The sequence below is a fragment of the Cavia porcellus genome, unplaced genomic scaffold (assembly GCF_034190915.1).
Source record: "Cavia porcellus strain 051 isolate PalLab524CR breed Dunkin Hartley unplaced genomic scaffold, mCavPor4.1 scaffold_18, whole genome shotgun sequence".
Classification (NCBI taxonomy): Eukaryota; Metazoa; Chordata; class Mammalia; order Rodentia; family Caviidae; genus Cavia; species Cavia porcellus.
In genome coordinates, this window is record NW_026947501.1 from 37677982 (window position 1) to 37696483 (window position 18502).

The window sequence follows — 18502 nt, forward strand, 5'->3', positions numbered from 1 at the left end:
CTCACAGCAATCCTTCTGCCTGAGATTACAAGCATGCACCAAGTGCTGAGATTACAGCATGCACCATCATGCCCAGCAGGATCACATTTGTGAAACACTTTTTTTTTTGAGATAGAGTCATACTTTGTAAGTTAAACTGGCCTTGAGCCTCTGCCCCCTGGTGCTAGAACTACAGGTGTGTGCCGCCTCGCCCTGCTCTGAAGCAGTTCTTTAAATCCTCTTTCATGTCTTTGTGATGTGGATCAAAAGTACAGTGAATGCTGCTGCCAAGCACCACCCCCCAGGAAGGAGCAGCCTTGTGACAGTATGCGCAGTGTCCCCATCTGCTTCATTCCGGGATCTGGCACTGTGTGACTTCCGGCTCTTCCTCAAAGTCAAAATGACCGTGAAGAGTACATGTTTGCCATCAGTTCCGGACATTGGGGCAGCCACTAGAGTGCAGCTGAAGACACTCCTGCCAGAGGACTTCCGGAAGTGCTTTGGAGAGTGCTAAGGACAGGCCAAGTGTGTCCAAAGAGAGGGGGAGGCTGGATGGGTTTCATGCCATGCATCTTTTAAAATGTTAATATTTACCATATTTTTTGATCACCCCTGTACACAAAGTACCCGCTCCCCCACTGAGCTGCACCCCAACCTGAGCACTCATTCAAAGCTGCTTCGTGGAGCTTCCCAGACCCCAAGGGATCGATGTCTGGGATGGAGATGTATTCTAAGCCCACAGCGACAAGTGTCCTGCTGGCACGATGAGACCGAACTGAAGCCCAGACTGCAAGGGACCCCAGGCTAGGTTCTGGGCCACCCACTTTGGTACACAGCAGGACCTGCTGGCCCAGGGACCCTGGTTCCTCTGCCTCAGTCTTGCAAAGCCAGTGTCAGCTCTGCTCAGACTCAGCCCCCAGCATGCGGATGAGCTGGGTGAACAGGGCCAGGAGGAGAGCTTTGGAAGGCACTTGTTTCCTTTATTGAACATTGGCAGGGGCATCCGGAGGAGGAGAAAGCGGGTGCAGGCGGAGGTAGGGAGCAAGGCAGGGAGTCGCCCACCCTCACTTCCAGTCCTTGAAGAATTGCTTGAAGATGGGACTCTCTCGGCCCTGGGGCAGAATCTCCACCTGCAGGACAGGGACAAGAGGTCGGCTCACAAAGTCATCACGCCTGCCACACAGTCTCATACTATCATCACCCACAGATGAGCGGCGTGACTTAGCCGCCAGCCTGGGGCTAGGGGAAGTGGCAGTCAGAAACAGTGGCCTGGGGGAGGAGCACAAGCCATCCAAAAGCACGCCTTACTTGCTCCCCAGTATCTTCTTTGAAAATACGGTAACGTAAAAAATAACACTGTGGGCTTCATAGCACACATTATAATCTCAGCACCACAAATTTGAAGCCAGCCTCAGCTACACAGTGAATCCAAGACCAGCCTGAACTGCAAGCAAGATCCCATCTCAGAGAAACTCAAAAAAGAAACAGAAAAAAAAAAAATCAGACAAGCTTTTAAATGTTGAAGGACTGGCAGTGGGTGTAAGAGGCACAGGGGCTTCACTGTTCCCCACTGGGTCCAAAGTTCTCCCTCCCCCTTGTCCCGTCTGAGAGGCGCAGAGGCCACAGAAAGGGCGTGGGCGTGGGGCCGCGGACCCGGATGCCTGCTCACCTGAGTGTTGGGCGCGTACCGCATGCGGGAGATGAAGTCCTCGGCCACTTGGAGGGCCGCCTGCCGCTCCTTTTCGTTAGCTTTTCGCCCTGGTGGATCATGGGAAGGGTGTGTTTTAAAAGAGCCAAGACCCTCTTTAGCCTTCACCCCATTTTTCTTGAAAGCCACCCCCTGCCCCCCACCCTTTTTTTTTTGACACTGGAGGTTTAACCCAGGGCCTTCTCTCTGAGCTACATCTCCAGCTTTTTTTATTTTGAGACAAGATCTCACTAAGTCGCTAAATTGCCCGGGCTGGGTTCCAACCTGCAGTCCTCCTGCCTTAACCTACCAGAGTTCTGGGGTTACACACTTTCACTGCCATGCCCAGTGCTTGAAACTTAAACACCTCCACAGAACGGCTGGCAATTTAAAAATTATAAAGCAGAAGAGCCCTTTGGAGATAACGAAGTCAGTCCCTTAAGACTTTTTCCAAATTGGCAGCTCTAAGCTAATGGAAACTTCTCTTTTGCTCCGGGTCTCATCAGAACCTTCTGGTCTGGAGCTGGGGGTGTGTCTGTGGCAGAGCACTTACCTGGCAAGCACGAGACCCTGGGTTCCACTGCCAGTGCCACAAAATCCGCAAGCACCTTCTGCTCTCAACAAGCCCTAAGAACATCTCAGCGAGAATGGGTTTTCTCCTAAGCTTCAAACTAAAGCCTGGGACTCCCTCCCTGTACCACCCCTTCGAGGCTGTCTGCCCTACTGTTTGAGGTCTTTTTTTATAGCACTAGGCAGGGCAGATGGCTTATCACAGATGTGGACGGGCTGACTCCCATAATGCTAGCAGCCTACACTGGCCTTATGGCTATGCAACGAACTGCTGATAGAGATGAACCTCAGCCAGATACTGTGGCACAGGCCTATAAATCTCAGCCTCCGGTAGGCTGAGTCAGGAGGATCAAAGGCTAGGCAATGTAGTGAGACCCTGTCTCAAAAAAGGGCTGGGACTATAGCTCAGTTCACAGGCCCCAGCTTCAATCCCCAGTACTCAAAACAACAAAATAAGCCTATGACGAATTCACCTGCTTTTACAGTAATGAAAATGGAAGGCATTTTCCACAGAAACTGACATGAATGGATTGGTGGTTGCTTTCTAGCCCAACTATCAAAATTCCAGTAACTATAAGATATGTAAAAGTGCCCACAATGGTGGCACACAGCTGTGATCCCAGCACTTGGGGGCTGAGGCAGGAGGATCTCCACAAATTAGAAGCCTGCCTGCACGACATAGTGAGACCCTGTCTCAAAAACTGTCCTTCCACTGTGAGGTGATTAGCTGCACCCCTTCTCTTCCTGGCCCCCAAGTCTTCTGTTTCTCCTCTGTTTTCTTTTTCTATGACACGTTCTTCCTTGGCACTAGAGATGCTCCCACGGACCTCTGGGAACCCTCCATGCCTGGCATCGGGTCTATGGGGCATGACCCCTCCTCAGAGCTCTCTTGAAGCTCCCCTCTGCTCTGTCCCTACTGTGTGACCGGCCTGGGTGCACCCAACCCTAGACACAGTGCCTCACCCTTTATGACCAGGTTGGGGCTGGTGGTTTCTCAGCTTTGGTTCACTGCACAGCTATTTCTTGAGCAAATGCTACTTCATCAAGACTGAGGTAAACACCATTCCTGCCTCCGAGAAACTTCTAGTCTGGCTAGGGAGGTAAGACATGCTCAGGAAAGCCAATCAAGCTGGGTGGCACACAGCTGTACTCACAGCCCTCCAGAGGCTGAGACAGGAGGACCACTGAGAATTCAAGGCAACCAGGCTGCCAGGATTGCACAGGCTCTAAGTACAGTTTCAACATTTTCCCGTGGTTAAGATGAGTCAGACAGGCTTTTGCAAAACAGCATGTGTCTTTCCAGCTGATATAATCTCTTAGAAAAACAAGTTCTGCAAGTCTAACACATAAAGTGTATTTAATTTACCTAAAATCTAATCCTGTCACACCTAGGAGGCAGAATCTTAGGATCAGGGACCCCAGAACACTAAAGGCTTAGGACTGGGCTAGCTCAGTAGTTCTCAAAGTGAGGTTCTGGAACCCATGGGGAACTGGTTCCATAGGGACAAGTTCAGGGCCCACCCAGAACTAGCAAACAGAATGGGGGTGCCCGAGGGAAGGGCTCGGCTTCGTGTTGGAGCAGACACTGGGAGCTCAAGGCTGGCCATGTTTTTAGGATTTCAGAATGGCAACAGCCAGGAGCCCACCAGCCATACAGCTGCAGATGGCTCAGGGAGCCCTCCTACCCTTCCAGATGTAGATCTTGCCGCAGAGCCCATTGTCCAGCACAAAGCAGTCGTCGGACACAAGCAGCTCGGAGCCAAAGGGGCTGGAGTCGGCCACCTTGGTCAGGTTCATCTGTCCAGTGGCATCGGAGACCTGGGAAGCAGCGCAGTGCTGGCTCTCAGCCCACACCAGGTGCCCCTGAGCCTGGGGCACGGTGACCGAGTCCTCCCCAGTGCCTCTCTCCCTCCTGTCCTACAGCCTCAGCCCTGCAAGAAGCCTGCTGCATTCCGCCTCCACCACCCCTACCCCCCTACCCTGGCCCAGTGCATCTGGAAATGAGCCGTTTCCGAACTACGAACACACAGCTCAAAAGGGGTAAAGCTCAGCCGTGGTTTCAAACCTTCACTAAAGAGGGGAGACGCAAAGGGCATTATCTCTTTCCAGAGGTTCCACCAGGCACCACATCCTCCTCTCCTCAGCCTTGCATATGCCTCCCCACTTCCTGTGGTCTCCTCCTCATCCCTGGGCCCGCAGCTGCTCTGCGAAGCTCCCACCCCTAGCTACTGCGGCACCCACCTTGTACAGAGCCGCGGCCTGGGCGTTGGTCTGGTCAGCTGTGAGGTCCTCCTCAGGGTTGCCTTCCTTCAGAGCAGGCTTGGGGCCCAGAACCTGCAGGGCCCAGGGCAGTCCAGGTTTGCTGGGATATCTGCTTTGAAACTCAAGCCATCACGTGCAGGGCCACCCACTTCAGAGGGACACACTGTCTGTCACACCCAGGCACCCTGCAAACCGGCCACAAAGGCCCTGCTGTCCACCTCTGTCACCACCCTCGTGCCCCCAGCCCACCGCTGTCCCTCCCAGCCTTTCTAAGAAGCAGGGGTTCCCAGCCCACTCCCAGTGTCCTCAACCTGGATCATCTCGCTGGGCTCCTCCCCATCGGTGACGATCTCCACCTGGGCCTTGCCCTGCCGCTCACTGTCCCGGATGGCCATGGCCAGGTCCCGAGCCTTGTTGCGCTCCAGGATGTTGGACCTCTCCCCGCACCAGGTGAAGATGTTCTGTGAACAGGGTGTCCCAGATCAGAGCCAGCTGCCCAGACCCCACCCCACCTCGGGGCAAGGAAAGGCCCCCCTCTGCTCCTCACTTCCCCCCCAAACCAAGGCAATCAAGAAGGCGGGGGACAGAGGGGAAAGACCTCTGAGAAGGACAGTGACAAGGCTCTAAGAGCACTTCGGCCCACCCGCCATCTCCATCTCACTCCCTGTCTTGTTTTGGTTTGTTTTTGTTGTTTGAAACAGAGCCTCACTATGTAGTTCAGGCTGGTTTTGAACTCCCAGTGTACGCTGGCCTCAAACTCACAGCCTCAGCCTCCAGAGTGCTGGGTTAGACATTTGCCACTGCGCCTGGCTTGTTTTTTTGTTTGTTTGGCACCAGGAGTCGAACTCATAACCTCGCACTTGCCAGGCAGGCACTGTGTCACTGAGCTATGTCCCTGGCCCCCTTTTTTTTTTTTTTTTTTTAAACCCACACCACTTATCACCACATATTTAAATCTATCTCTGGGCAGGGGATGCAGCTCAGCAGCACAGCGCCTGCCTGGAAAGTGCAAGGTCCTGAGTTTGATGCTCAGTACAAAAAAAAAAGGCTGGGGACACAGCTCAGTTCAAAGGCCCTGGGTTAAATCCCAAGTACCATAAAAATAAAGTCTAGTTCCTGTTTGTCGAAACTAAGCTGCAGGGCACAAAGGCTTAGTTTCATTCTGTTCCCTGCTATATAATCACTACTAAAACACTGGCACAGATTCAGAAAAAAGAAATTAAAACAACTGGTACATATTTAGGAAAAAATACATGAATGAAGGAATGGGTGAGCTGGTGAATGAATGAATGAACGCCCTGCTGGCAGAGCACTGTATCCCACACCCCTCTCTCCTGACCCCCGGTCCCTCGGCTGTTTCTCCCTCGTCATCCTCCACATGGAGTCCTCACCACCAGGAGCTCCTGGATTGACCTCGAAGCCCTAAATCTTCATCGAGACTCCAGAAAGACCAACAGTGTCCTCATGGACCGGGTCTCACTTCTGCAGCCACTGTCTCCACTGCCCCTGTCCCACACCAAGTCCCTCTCACAGTCTGGTCTTCACCCACATCTGCACCCTTCCCCTGTGCCCTCAGCTGCATGACGCAGCTGTACGTCTCCAGGTTCTGGGATAACTGGCTTCACCTTGGGCAAGGCCCCCCCACCCTGAGCATCCCCAGTCCCTGGCCACTGCTGTCTCGGTCACACCCCGCTACGGGGGATAGCACGTGACGGCCGCCGGGCTGCCTCCATGTGGGAGCCTCTCCAGCGCCTGTGCTGACTCAGGGAGCATCGCAGATCAGGGAATGAGTGGGCAAGCGGGTAAGCTAATGAAAATGGACAGGGAGCAACTAACTAGGGCTACAAAGGCTTCCAAGGGAAGGGGGAGGTGAGCTCCAGGGCCTCTGAGGCACCAGCTGGATTGTGGGGGGCTGGCTTCTGTCCCTACGGAGTCAGCCCTCTGCATTTGCGGGTTCCACCAGAGTTGACTAACTGAAAATTGGAAACGTACAGAAGCCAGGTGTGGTGGTGCGTTCTGGAGGCTGAGGCAGGAGGATCACCATGAGTTTGAGGCCAGGATGAACTAGTGAGACACTAGTGTAAAAAAAATTTTTTTTTAAAACTATCTCTACTGAACTTATACAGACTTTTTTTTGCCATTATTCCCTAAGTACACGGGGCAACTAGTCACATGGCATTTATCTTGTTGTAGGTGTTATGAGTCATCTAGAAAAGGCTCATTTGGGAAACATGTCTGTAATCCCAGCCCTGTGGGTGAGTTTGTGATTTATTAAGACCTTGTCTCAAAATTTAAAATCTGAAAAAGGACTGGGTAGGGATGGCCAGGCAGGGTGGTGTACACCTATAATCCAGGCATTCTGGAAGGCTGAGGCAGGAGGGTGGTAAATTCAAGTCCAGCCTGGACAACTTGGTGATTTAGCAAGATGCTGTCTCAAAATAAAAAGTAAGAGGGTTGAGGATATAACAACAGGAAGGCCCTGATCTCAGTCAGTATTGCAAAAAAAGAAAGAAAGAGAAAGAAATAAAGAAAAGAAAAAAACTGTCTTTGCAGTGTACACACACAGACACCATGTTAGGTTTATGTGGAAGTCGCGAGCACTTGTGGGGGCCCAGGAAACAATCCCGCAGACACTGAGGGCTGGCTGCAGTGTGTTTCCTCATGGCAGGAGCGGGGGCTGTGGGGTGGGCTCCAGCCTCCCTCCCCTAACCCCTTCCTCGGGCTCCTGGCGGCCCGGCCCGGTGCCCATGCAGGTGTGCCATCTGCCACCCACCTGGCCCAGGTCCAGGATGAAGCAGTCCCCAGTGTTGAAGCTGTCCCAGCTCAGTGCCCGCTCAGTGGCCCGGATGTTCTTCTTCCCCTTCACCTGGTAGAGTTTCTTGATGGCAGCTGGGGCTGTCCCCGGCGAGGTCTTGTGAAACGCCGACTCCACGCCACCCTCCTGCAGCCAGAAGGCCCGCCTGAGTGGGGCTGCACCCCTTCCCATTGGGAGGCCACAGAAGGGGGCCCCAGCTCCCAGGGCACCCCGGACATCCGCAGGGCACCCCGGACATCCACAGGGCACCAAGCAGCCGGGCAGGGAGGGCGGCTCTGACCTGGTACTTGAGGCCTCGCGGGAAGTAGCTCATGAAGAGGTCGGATTCGTTGCCTTGCACCTCGCGGTGCTGCACCGGACGCTCCCCGAGCAGGGTGTTGAGGTGCACGGCCAGCACGGCGCAGGCCCCCTGCTCATCGCGGGATGACTGCTGACCTGTGGGGGTGGCAGGTGAGACCTTGAGACCGGGGCCAGCCCACCCTGCCCAGGCCCCTGCCCCGCCCCCTTACCTATCCACAGGTGCAGGTGCGAGAGCTCCTCCGGGCCATTGTGCAGCACCAGGTAGGAGTCCCCGGAGAAGAAGACGCCCTGGTTCTCGGGGGCCACAGGCACTGGCTTCAGCTTCTCCACACGCCATACGTGCAGGCCAGGAGTCTGCACGGAGCCTGGGAATGGGGAGCCACTGCGGAGAGGAGAGAGGTGGGCTGGGGCTCACAGCTGGGGCAGCCCGGGAAGGGGTGGGGAGGGGCGGGTACACTGCCTACCTGCGCGGGATGGGTGTGTACATGCTGTGTCCAGATCTGAAAGACAGAAGCCACCATCACCCAAGTGTCAGGGTGGCCAACACCCTTCACAGTCTCCAGCTACCTCTTCACCACGGACCCAAGAAGAGCATATACTTGGTTCCATTACACAAGCAAAGACATATGGCTGAGACAGCCCGAGTCCAAGATCCCACAGCTCTGGGACGGGGAGCAGCTCCAGGAGACCAGATCTCTGTCCCCTGAGCCATCACCTGTCACCGTACCTGTCTTTTGCTTTGGACTCCCAACCTGGAGTATTGAACCAGGCCTATACATAGCACTCTAAATATAACATGTAACCACTTATACCAGAAAAGGTGAAAACCCATGATTTGGCTGGGTATGGTGGATCCCAGGACTCAGGAGACTGAAGCAGGATTGCTGTGAGTTTGAGGCCAGCCTGGGCTGCATAGAAAGACACTATCTCAAAACAACCCAACAACAGCAACAACAAATTTTTAATTAAAAAAATATAATTACTGGGGGCTGGGGGTTTAGCTCAGCGGCATAAGCGCCTGCCTTGCAAGCAGGCAGTCGTGAGTTCGATTCCCGGTACCGATAAAAAGGAAAAAGACAAAAAATAAAATAAAAAAATATAATTACATAAGTGTCCACCATAAAAAAATCCATAATAACTAAAGAAGTTAAATCGGGGCTGGGGATTTAGCTTAGCAGTATAAGCACCTGCCTTGTAAGTGCACAGTTGTGAGTTTGATCCCAATACTGATAAAAAAAAAAGTTAAATCAAAAATAAAAGCAGCAATTTATAAACAAAACAATAGATAAAAATGGTAATAAAAAATAACAACTGATATTTTGGAGGGAGACCAGGAATCAAACTCACTACCTCACACACACCAGCAGGCGCTTGTGCCACTGAGCTAAATCCCTGATCCCAACGAAACTCATTTTTGTTACTCTTCTTTTTGAGTTAGTATATGTAGTCCAGGCTGGCCTCGAACTGAAACTGATCTTTTTAAAAAAAAAATCAATAAAAATGATAAACTTTTAGACAAACTAAATAGAAAAAAAATCAAAATTTCCAATAAAGAAATGAGAGAGGTGACATCACTACAGAGCCTACAGATACTAAAATAAAAAACAAGCCAAGAGCAGTGGTTCACATCTGTAGTCTCAGCATTCTAGGCTGAGCGAGGAGGAGCTTTTTGAAAGTGTAAGCCCAGGCTGGGCAATTTCGTGAGATTCTGTCTCAAAAATAAGTAAATAAATAAATACACACATACATAAACAGCGGGGGCTACAGATGTAGCTCAGTGGTAGAGCACTTTTCTAGCACGTAGAAGACCCTGGGTTCAGTCACCAGTACTGACTCCCCACCAAAACAAAAGCAAAGAAAAAAGATCCAGGGATGCAGCACTGGCCTAGCACTCTTGAGGTGGAAGAGAAGGAGGAAAGGAAAGAGGGGGAGGGGAGAAGGAAGAAATGGATTACTTGTGTTTGGGCTCAGGAAGTAACACCGGAAGTATGGTTTGGGCATTCTGAAACTTCGTGGAAACCTTCTGACCTCCTACAGCACACCCCGTGCAGGGAAGGGCTGTCTGTGAAGTTCCCTCATCTGGTGCCAGTAGGAATGCAGTCCTTGTGCCCTCTCCCTGTGACCCCTGGAACACAGAGGATTAGATGAGAGGTTGGGCCACAGCAGCCATCTGGTTTCCTGGCTGTTCCTAAGAGGCCTTATTTACAGGGCCACAGGGCGTGGTGTCTTTTAAGTGTTTCATCCCGAAGCTCCCAGGACTGCACCCACCTCCCCAGAACTCAAGGTCAGAATGATGTGTGCACCTTTCCTTCTGCAAACCTCTCTACTGTCCACATGTTTTATGCACTTAAATATCAAACCTTGGGGAGAAGAAAATTCCTCTCACTGCTATACCTGAATGGTCCTATCTCTTGAAAAAAAAATTTTTTTTCTCAAAAAAATTAAATTTGCAATTTTTCTGTTTGTTTTTTATGGCAAGATCTTGCTATATAGCTAAGGCTGGCCTCAAACTCACTATGGAGCCCAGGCTTGCCTCAAATTCACAGTGATTTTCCTGCTTCAGCCTCCCAAATGATGGGATTACAGGTATGTGTTACCATGCTCAGCTTGAATTTCACAACCTCCTATAAAATCCAAGCCTTCAGGACTTCACTGATAAATTCTACCAAAAAGATGTAAGGAAGATATTCCAATTCTATGCAAACTCATTTAGAATATGAAAGACAAAATTCACAGGGCTAAGGATTTAGCTCAGCGGCATAAGCACCTGTCTTGAAAGCGCGTGGTCGTGATTTCGATCCCTGGTACCGGTAAAAAAAAAAAAAAGGGAAGACAAAATTCATCCTATGCTATAAGCATTATCCTGATAACAACTCAGATAAATATAAAAGAAAATTACAGCTCCATATCTCTCATAAACATAGAAACAATAACAAAAAAGGCCAGGCATGGTGGTGTACACCTGTAATCCCATTACTCAAGAGACCAAGGCAGGAGGATCACCTAGAGTTGAAGGCCAGCCTGGACTACATAGCAAGATCTTGTCTCAAAAAAACAAAAAACAGAACAAAATTCTAAAGAGTGGAATTCAATGTTTTTAAAAATACCATAATGAAATGAGGCTTATCCCTGGAATGCAAGGTTGGTTTAACATGTGAAACTCAACACATATAAACCATCCTATTAGAGTGAATCTAATAAGATGCAGCAAAAGCATTTAGCGAAAGTCTGCATCCACTGCTGATTTTTTTTTTTTTTTTTTGGTCTTTTTCCTTTTTATCGGTACCAGGGATCGAACTCACAACTGCCTGCTTCAAGGCAGGCGCTTATGCCGCTGAGCTAAACCTCCAGCCCCCTGCATTGCTGATTTTTAAAAACCTTTTACCAAACTAGGAATATAAAGACACATCTTTAACCTGATAAAGGCATCTACCAGTAAGAAATCTTGAAGTCTTCAGCTAACCTTAGACTTAACAGCTGCTCCAATCCTAAACTTTCCCTGGGGAACTCAGCTATCAGTTCTGTGTGTACAGCCCTCTTAAATATGGATAAGGAAAGCCATCTTTATTTTGTAGGTCAATGGAGATGACTTTTTTAGGACAAGAGATATTAGGGTGGGGCTGCGGATTTAGCTCAATGGCACAAGCACTTGCCGGGCAAGTGAGAGGTCATGAGTTCAATCCCAGTACCCCCCCCAAAAGGAGGTTTTGGGGTGAGGAAAAATGCTAAAGATAAATGTCATGGATTGTATTGTCAGGTCCCTTCAAAGTGCTCATAGGTGGGCTTTTGGGAGTGACTGGATCAGAGGTGTGTGGTAACAAATAGCCACTATTTGTATTAGCAGAGTTCAAGGTGTAAGTGATAGACTTACGGAAGAGCAGAAGTCCTACCCTGGGTATGAGTGGCAACAACCAACTGGCTTGCAGCCTGGATAGAATAAAAAGGGAAAGAAGAAGGAAGGCTCACTGCTTCCTGCCTGCCATGCCATGGACTGTTTCTCCTCTGCCATGCCCTCCCACCATGCCACCCTGCCCTGGGGCCAGCCAATTACAAAGAAATATCCACAAACTGTGAGCCAAAATGAACCTCTCCTTCTTTAACTTGTAGATGTCAGGTATTTTGTCCTACCAACAAGAAAGTAAATAAAACAACAAACATTTAAACAAAATACATTAACTTCTTAAAAAGTCAAAAGATAGCCAGGTACAGTGGTCACGCCTACAAATCCAGTATTCCTGAGGTTGAGGCAGGAGGATTATAGGGATGAAGCCAGCCTAGCCTATATGGCGCATTCATAGTCAACCTGAGTGATGAAGCAAGACACTATCTAAAAAAGATGAAAGAAGAAAAAAAAACTCAGAAAATGCAGTCAGTACAGCTTTACTTGGCACTTTGATATATTTTTATCACCAGTCCTGTGGGCTCTTAACACAAGGCACACTATAGACCACCCAATTACAGCCGTGTTAGGGTCTGGGAAACTGATGGAGGGATAGCTACCAGAAACCATTGGGAGATTTTTTTTTTTTTTGGTCTTTTTGAGATAGTGCCTCACTATGCAGTTCAGGCTGGCCTTGGGTTCACTATGTACCCTAGGCTGGTCTTGAACTTGCAAATGATTCTCCTGCTCAGCCTCCCAAGTGCTGGGATCACAGGAGTGCACCACCAGGCCCATCTCGTTAGGAGATTCTTGCAGTCTAAGGCTGCCAGCGGGAGCAGGGCAAACTGTGAAGGATGGCTTTTCTTCCCCCCCAGGCGTCTCAGTTTTATTTTCTAAGTTTGGGCTCGCCTGAGGATGGCTGTGAGAGCTGTGGTTAAGTATGACCCAGCACCACAAAGCAAGGAAAAAGAAACAGTAAAGCCTGAGGAGGAAACGGAGGGCAGGCAGGAGCGGGAGGAAGGAGGGATGGCAAAGCTATCCATCGCACTTCCGGTCCAGAGGGCGGGGCGCCGGCGCTTCCGGTCCCACAGTGCCTCGCGCTGCGCCCACATCCCAGCCAGTGACTCAGGTCTGCGGTGGGGTAGCTGCTCCAGCCCATGCCCCGCTCACAGCTCGGAAAGGACGTGGAGCCAGGAAACTGCAGGCGTTACCAGTTTGCTTCTGTTACTGAACCGAGATCTCCAGCTATACTCAGCTATAGCTTAGCACAGTTAAATGTGTAACACCTTGCGGCTGTAACACCCCTTACCCAGCCACAGCAGGGTGAACAGGAAGGGTTCCCGGGCTGCCTGTCCCTTCCCTTCCTTACCCTGGCTGCCCCTTACCATTACCTCAAAACTGTATAAAATGTACACGCTAGCTGGGTGTGGTGACACATGCCTGTGATTCCCAGCACTTGGGAGGCTCAGGAAGGATGATCACTGCAAATTTGAGGCCAGCCTGGGCTAGTCTGTGCAAAGCCAGACTGATATGCATAGCAGACCCTGTCTCAACCACCACCACACCACTGTCTGAAGAATCCTGTTAGATCTGCTTGAACAGAACCTTCCTCCCACCTCATTTCCTTTCAGGGATTTTCCTTTCCTCACTGTTTCTTGGCTATAAATTCCTGCTGGCCCAAGCCACACTTGGAGTTGGGTTCAATCTCTCCCTGTTACTGTGGTCCCCACACCTATGGTGATCGTTGTGATCATGTCCTCCTTACCTTGCTGTGTAACAAGTACTCCTTAGTAAGTTTCTCCTTAAGGTGCCCACACCCCAGGCCAGGGATCTGGTTCCAAAAGTCAGAAATGGAGCTTAGCAGCCATATATTTTGTTTTTTTCTTCTTTCCAAGACAAGAGTCTCACTATGTAGCTCCACCTGGCCTCAAACTTACTATGTAGACTACACTGGTCTTAACCTTGCAGCTATCTTCCTGCCTCAGCCTCTGGAGTGCTGGGAACACAGGCATGTGCCACCACGCCCAGCTCATCCACGTTATGAATGTTTTAGCGATGCTGATTCTGTAGGTGGACTCTGTCCAGCAGGGTCCCATGCTTGGAATACTGGATTCATAGGGAGCTTTTTAAACTGCCCATGTCTGGACCCCATGCTGGGCCAGCTAAACACAGCCCCAAGGATGGAGCCTGAGTCCCGCTCAGGTGGAGCATCCGGCTGTCCCCTCAGACCCCCTGTACATCAACCCTGTCCCAACTCCCCTGGAGAAGTTCCCTCTGACTGATCCAGTACCCTTTTCTCCTCAGCGTCCTCACTGTCACCTCCAGCCTTGCAGACATCAGTCCCCAACCCTGCAGCCCAGTTGTCCCAGGAATGACCAAGACCATGGGGGCAAGGAGGGGAGTCTGCCCAGCCTCTCACCAGAGCAAGGGCACCAGAAGCCCCTGTGCACTCTTCAAGCGGCCTGCCACAGTCTGGTCACTCTGTCCTGGTCTCTGCTGGGGGCTCAGCCCTGGGCCGGGATGAGAAGGAACAGCCGGGGTCCTGTGCTGAGCAGAAGGTGCAGCACAGTGGGGAGCTGTGCTCCCCAGGAAAGCCACAGACAAACTTCCCCTTGGCAGGGAGTGTCAGCCTCTGAGGTCAGCAGTGGCCAGGGCTTAGTGGCTGTCTAGTTCAGTTCCGCTCCACGCCGCCTTCCAACACTGGCCCACACACACGGTGTGGAAACCTCTAAGTGCCTCTCACCGTCCTCTTCTTGACCGGGTACTCTGCACTTCACCAGGCCTGCCTCTGCCCACAACCCTGACGTCCCAGTTTGAATCCAGAACCTTGCACTGCACATACTGGGCAAGCTCTCTCCCAGTGGGCTGCAACTCAACCCAGCCTCTCCTTTATCTCCTGCGCTGCTGCCACAGAAAGATCTTGTTTTTTTCTACTCTGGGGCCCCAGGCAGGCAGAGAGCAGACTGCTGGGGTCTCAGCAGGGCATTGTGGGGAGGGGTCTGCTGGTTGTCCACAGCCCTGACTTAGTCACCCTTGAGGACACGCTGGGAGGAGAGAGACACGGGTGCACACCAGAAACCTCAGTGCTCTTCCCGGCCTGAGGAAGCTTCTGGGGGGCGGGGAGATTGCAGGCCTGACAGAGAGGGCGCCTCCACTGCTCCCCACATGGACAGCCTTTTGGCAGCTGGGATTAGGAGGGCACCACCTGCCTTTGAACCCAGAGGGCCCTAAGGAGCACAGAATGGAACCACACCCCCTGCAATTGCATAACTGGGGAGGTGGATCTATATGAGCAGGAGGCCAGCCTAGGCTACATAGGGAGACCCTGTCTCAAAGAAAAAAAAAAAAAAAATGCCTATGGCTGGCCCTGCCTTCCCCCTATCCCGGCCATCCCTGTTATCCAGTCTCCCCACAAGCACCCCCAAGTCCGGCCTGAGTTCACCTCCAGGCGGGCTGGCAGGCTGAAGATCTTCAGGAGTCCCAACAACAGGTCCAGCACCTACGCCCCTAGCCCCTAGGCCATCCAATGTCCTGGAATCTGGCTGGGACCCACTCGGCCTCCAGGCAGCTGCAAGGCTGCGGTCACCGAGGCATCTGGAGCCAGATGAGACCTCAGGTCACAAGCCCTGGCTCTGTTCCCAGGCGTGGCGGGCAGCCCTCCTCCTCCTCCTCCATCCACCCGAGGGGGTCTCCGCCAGCCCCCTCCCAGGGGCTGCTCCCCTGTCACCTCTGCACACCTCTTCCTCCGCTCAGCTTCTCGGGCTCGTAGCCTCGCTCGCTCCTCACTTCCTGACCCAGCGGCCCCACCCGGCGGCCCCACCCGGAAAGAGAGGCGGTGCCGGGCGCTGGCGGCCTCCACGGAGCCCGGGCACCGAGACCCCGCCGCGAGTGCTGCCAGCCCAGCTTGTCCGGAGCGCCCGGGAGGCCACAGGTCCCAGGCTGGTCACAGTGGCCTCGGCAGAGGCAGGCGCTGGGAGGCATCTCCCAGCGTGGGACCAGCAAGGAAAGCCCTGTTCCCCACTCACCAGCCCCGGCCAGCTCCTCTGCAGCCCGGCTTGCCCCGTGCTGCCCGGTTAGTCCCATTTCCTGGGTGGGGTCAAGCTCCCAATCACTTTTCCCTCCTCCCCCGGCTCATCTTCCCCCTGGCCCTGAAGGCCATTGATCCGCCCCTATCCAAACTCAACTCTGAGCTAGGTATGCGCCACGCCCTTAGTCCCAACTACTCCGGAGGCTGAGCTGGAAAATCACGTAGTGAGTGTGACACACACACACACACACACACACACACACACACATACACACACACACACAGAGTCAAAAAATGGGCAACTGTAAAGAAAAAAAAAATGATGAGAAAAAGTCGAAATAAAACGCAGGGTTGGTAGGAAAATGGAGGGGGGAGAATCAAGTTATATCATGTACAGGAACAAATTCCCTATAATGAATGTGATCATTATCTATACCTACAATGTATCAATAAATTTAATTAATAAATGAAAAAAAGAAAGTGGGCTGTGGTGGGGCACGCATGTAATCCTAGCACTTGGAGGCTGAGGCAGGAGGATTAGCCTGGGCTACAAAGTGAGCTCAAAGCCAGCCCCAGCTGCGTAGCATGGTGGCATACACCTGTAATCCCAGCGCTTGGGAAGTTGAGGCATCAGTATGATTGCGAGTTAATGTCAGCCTGGGCTACATAGTGAGATCCTGTCTCAAACCCCCCTCCTGGAAAAAGGGCAACTGGAATGAATAGACACTTCTCAGAAAAGAGAAAGGCAGGGCTGGGGATTTAGTTCAGTGGTGCAGAGCCTCTCTGGCAAGCATGAGGCCCTGAGTTCTATTCCTGGTAACCCCTCCAAAAAAAGAGAGAAAAGAGAAGTACAGATGGCTAATACATGAAAAAGTGTTCCACATCTCTGATCATTTGAGAAATGCAAATTAATACAACACTGAGACTCCAGCTCACTCTACAAATTACAGCTAACAAAAATTAAAATGCACAAGGAATGCTAGGCATGGTGACACATGCCTGTTGTAACCCCAGCACTCAGGAGGCTGAGGCAGGAGGATCGTTGTGAATTTGAGACCAACCTGAGCTACAAAGTGAGCGCAAGGCCAGCCTGAACTGCACAGTGAGACCCTGTTTCAAAAAGACCAAAAAAAATTTTTTTAAAAGTGCAGGGAAACATAGCAATCATAAATATACCTACTGTGCTTAACAGAATTTCAAACACATTTAAAAAATGCTAGAACTAGAAGAAAGAATAGGAAATTTTTTGTAGTGTTACATATATGCTCATTACCTTAATTATGGTGATAGTTTTGTGCATATTTATACCCCTTAAAGTTCATCAACCATGTGCTTTAAATGTGTAACATACACAATATGTTCAATTGTGTCCAGAAAGCTGTTTAAAAAGAGTTGTGGAGGGGGCTGGGGATTTAGCTCTGCAGATAAGTGCCTTCCTGGCCAAGTGCAAGGTTGTAAGCTTAATTCTCCATACAAAAAAAAAAAAAAAAGAGTAGTGGAAAATCGAAAGAATAAGATAAGCAAACTGTTCAGTGAAACATAAATATTGGGCCGGGGATTTAGCTCAGTGGTGTAAGTGCCTGCCTGGCAAGTGCTAGATCATGAGTTCAACCCCTGGTACCAAAAAATAAAAAATAAATAAACGAACAAACATAAAAATAAAGCCCCCTTCCAAAGGCGTGGCAGAGGTGATGACACATTTGCAGCCTCCCACTTGCCCCCCACTACTCAAAGGCCACCCCCTGGTCTGCTGCTCTTCACCAGACTGCTGCCCTGGGAGCTCTGGGGGACAGGGAGGACTATGACTCAAGTAGGAGCCACAGCAACTGTTCCCTGCAGCATCATGGGGCTGAACAGGACTTGCTGGCCCTGCAGAGGACACGAGGCCCTGAGGGCACCTGTTAGTGCCCAGAGTCACACAGTGATTAGGAGCCCAGGAAGAGTGATCTTGTTCCCTCATGAACCCTCGGGGAAGGAGAAGAGGGATCCAAGGGAGGCTCCAGAGAAAATGTGTGACTTTCTGTCCTCAACACTGGCCCCTTGTACTGGAAAAGTGTTGGTCAGCAGCTGCTTTAGCTGGGTGTGGTAGCACATACCCATAATTCTAGCACTCAGGAAGGAGGCTGAGGCAGGAGGGTCTCAACAAGCTCAAGGCCATTCTGGCACACATACAGAATTCAAGGTCAGCCTGAACTACATAGTGAGACCTTGTCCCAAAAAAGTTCTCAATTTTCAGGGTCAAGGACCCCATCCAGGGACAGTGGTGGGTGCAGTAGAGCAAAATCCAAAGCATCTCTCCTGGTTAGTCAACCTGCAGACCAAACCAAGTCATCCCGATGCGCAAGCAGTTAAGGGGAAGGGAATGTTTCTCACTGGAACCCAGTCAGGTGCCACAGTCTCACCAGGGCAGGGTGGGAAGTTAAATGTTCTCCCAACAAACAGGGTCCTTAGCTGGCAGCTGATGAGCAATGTTCGTTCCCAGGGCCAGCTGACAGCCTTAAAAGCAGGAACCAGCTAGGAAAATTAAGAGCAGTGCAGTTTGGCTACTTACTAGCTGCTCTTTCTCAGGCCAACGGCCCAGCCTCCGGGAGATTTTGTCCAGTCCATAAAATGGGCATACAGAAAAATGCCATGAGTCCATGAGAGCTCATCACTAACACAAATAATAGATGCTCACTAAAGCGCACCTGCTTTGTCTTCCCTTTGGGTGCTCCATTCAAGCAGCCATGGGAGCTTTACCAGGGGGACCGGGTAGCTGGGCCTCGACCCCAGCTGGGGGCGGTGGGGGGTACCCCACAGGGAGGGAAGTCAGACCCCAGGCCTCCGTCCTGCCCCCCCCCCCAGCCGGTTGGTTCCTCCACTCCGGTCAGCAGTGCAGAACATGGGTGGCGCCCACACACTCCCCACCCCAGGGCCAGGATGAATGCAAACCACTGTTCCCACGCAGGCACCTCTCCCGGGGCGGTGGAGTTTGCAGACAGG

General features: G+C 51.4%; 1 protein-coding gene across 6 annotated transcripts; it reads right to left on the reverse strand.

The window, feature by feature from the left end:
* Positions 1-938: 938 nt before the first annotated feature.
* On the reverse strand, positions 939-15651 carry Capg (capping actin protein, gelsolin like). 6 transcript variants are annotated; one of them, XM_063229653.1, is made up of 11 exons: positions 13913-14383; positions 9569-9738; positions 8078-8113; positions 7823-7995; positions 7594-7748; positions 7272-7439; positions 4810-4959; positions 4478-4570; positions 3922-4054; positions 1649-1737; positions 939-1109 (listed from the first exon to the last, which is right to left on the reverse strand). In XM_063229653.1, the coding sequence occupies exons 3-11, from the start codon at positions 8098-8100 to the stop codon at positions 1044-1046; spliced, it is 1050 nt and encodes a 349-aa protein (XP_063085723.1). In that variant the 5' UTR covers positions 8101-8113; positions 9569-9738; positions 13913-14383; the 3' UTR covers positions 939-1043. The 6 variants fall into 6 exon arrangements, with proteins under 6 accessions (XP_063085723.1, XP_013006977.1, XP_005003373.1 ...); XM_013151523.3 differs by lacking the exon at positions 13913-14383 and adding an exon at positions 11485-11546; XM_005003316.4 differs by lacking the exons at positions 9569-9738; positions 13913-14383 and adding an exon at positions 15519-15651.
* Positions 15652-18502: the final 2851 nt, after the last annotated feature.

Excerpts from the sequence above, each read along its gene's own strand:
- Capg (XM_005003316.4), bottom strand. The coding sequence starts at position 8,100 with ATGTACACACCCATCCCGCGCAG. Across the intron at positions 4,571-4,809 it reads AGCCCAGCGAGATGATCCAG|GTTCTGGGCCCCAAGCCTGC; the intron begins GTTGAGGACACT and ends TGGGCCCTGCAG. Across the intron at positions 1,738-3,921 it reads CAAGATCTACATCTGGAAGG|GGCGAAAAGCTAACGAAAAG; the intron begins GTAGGAGGGCTC and ends ATGATCCACCAG.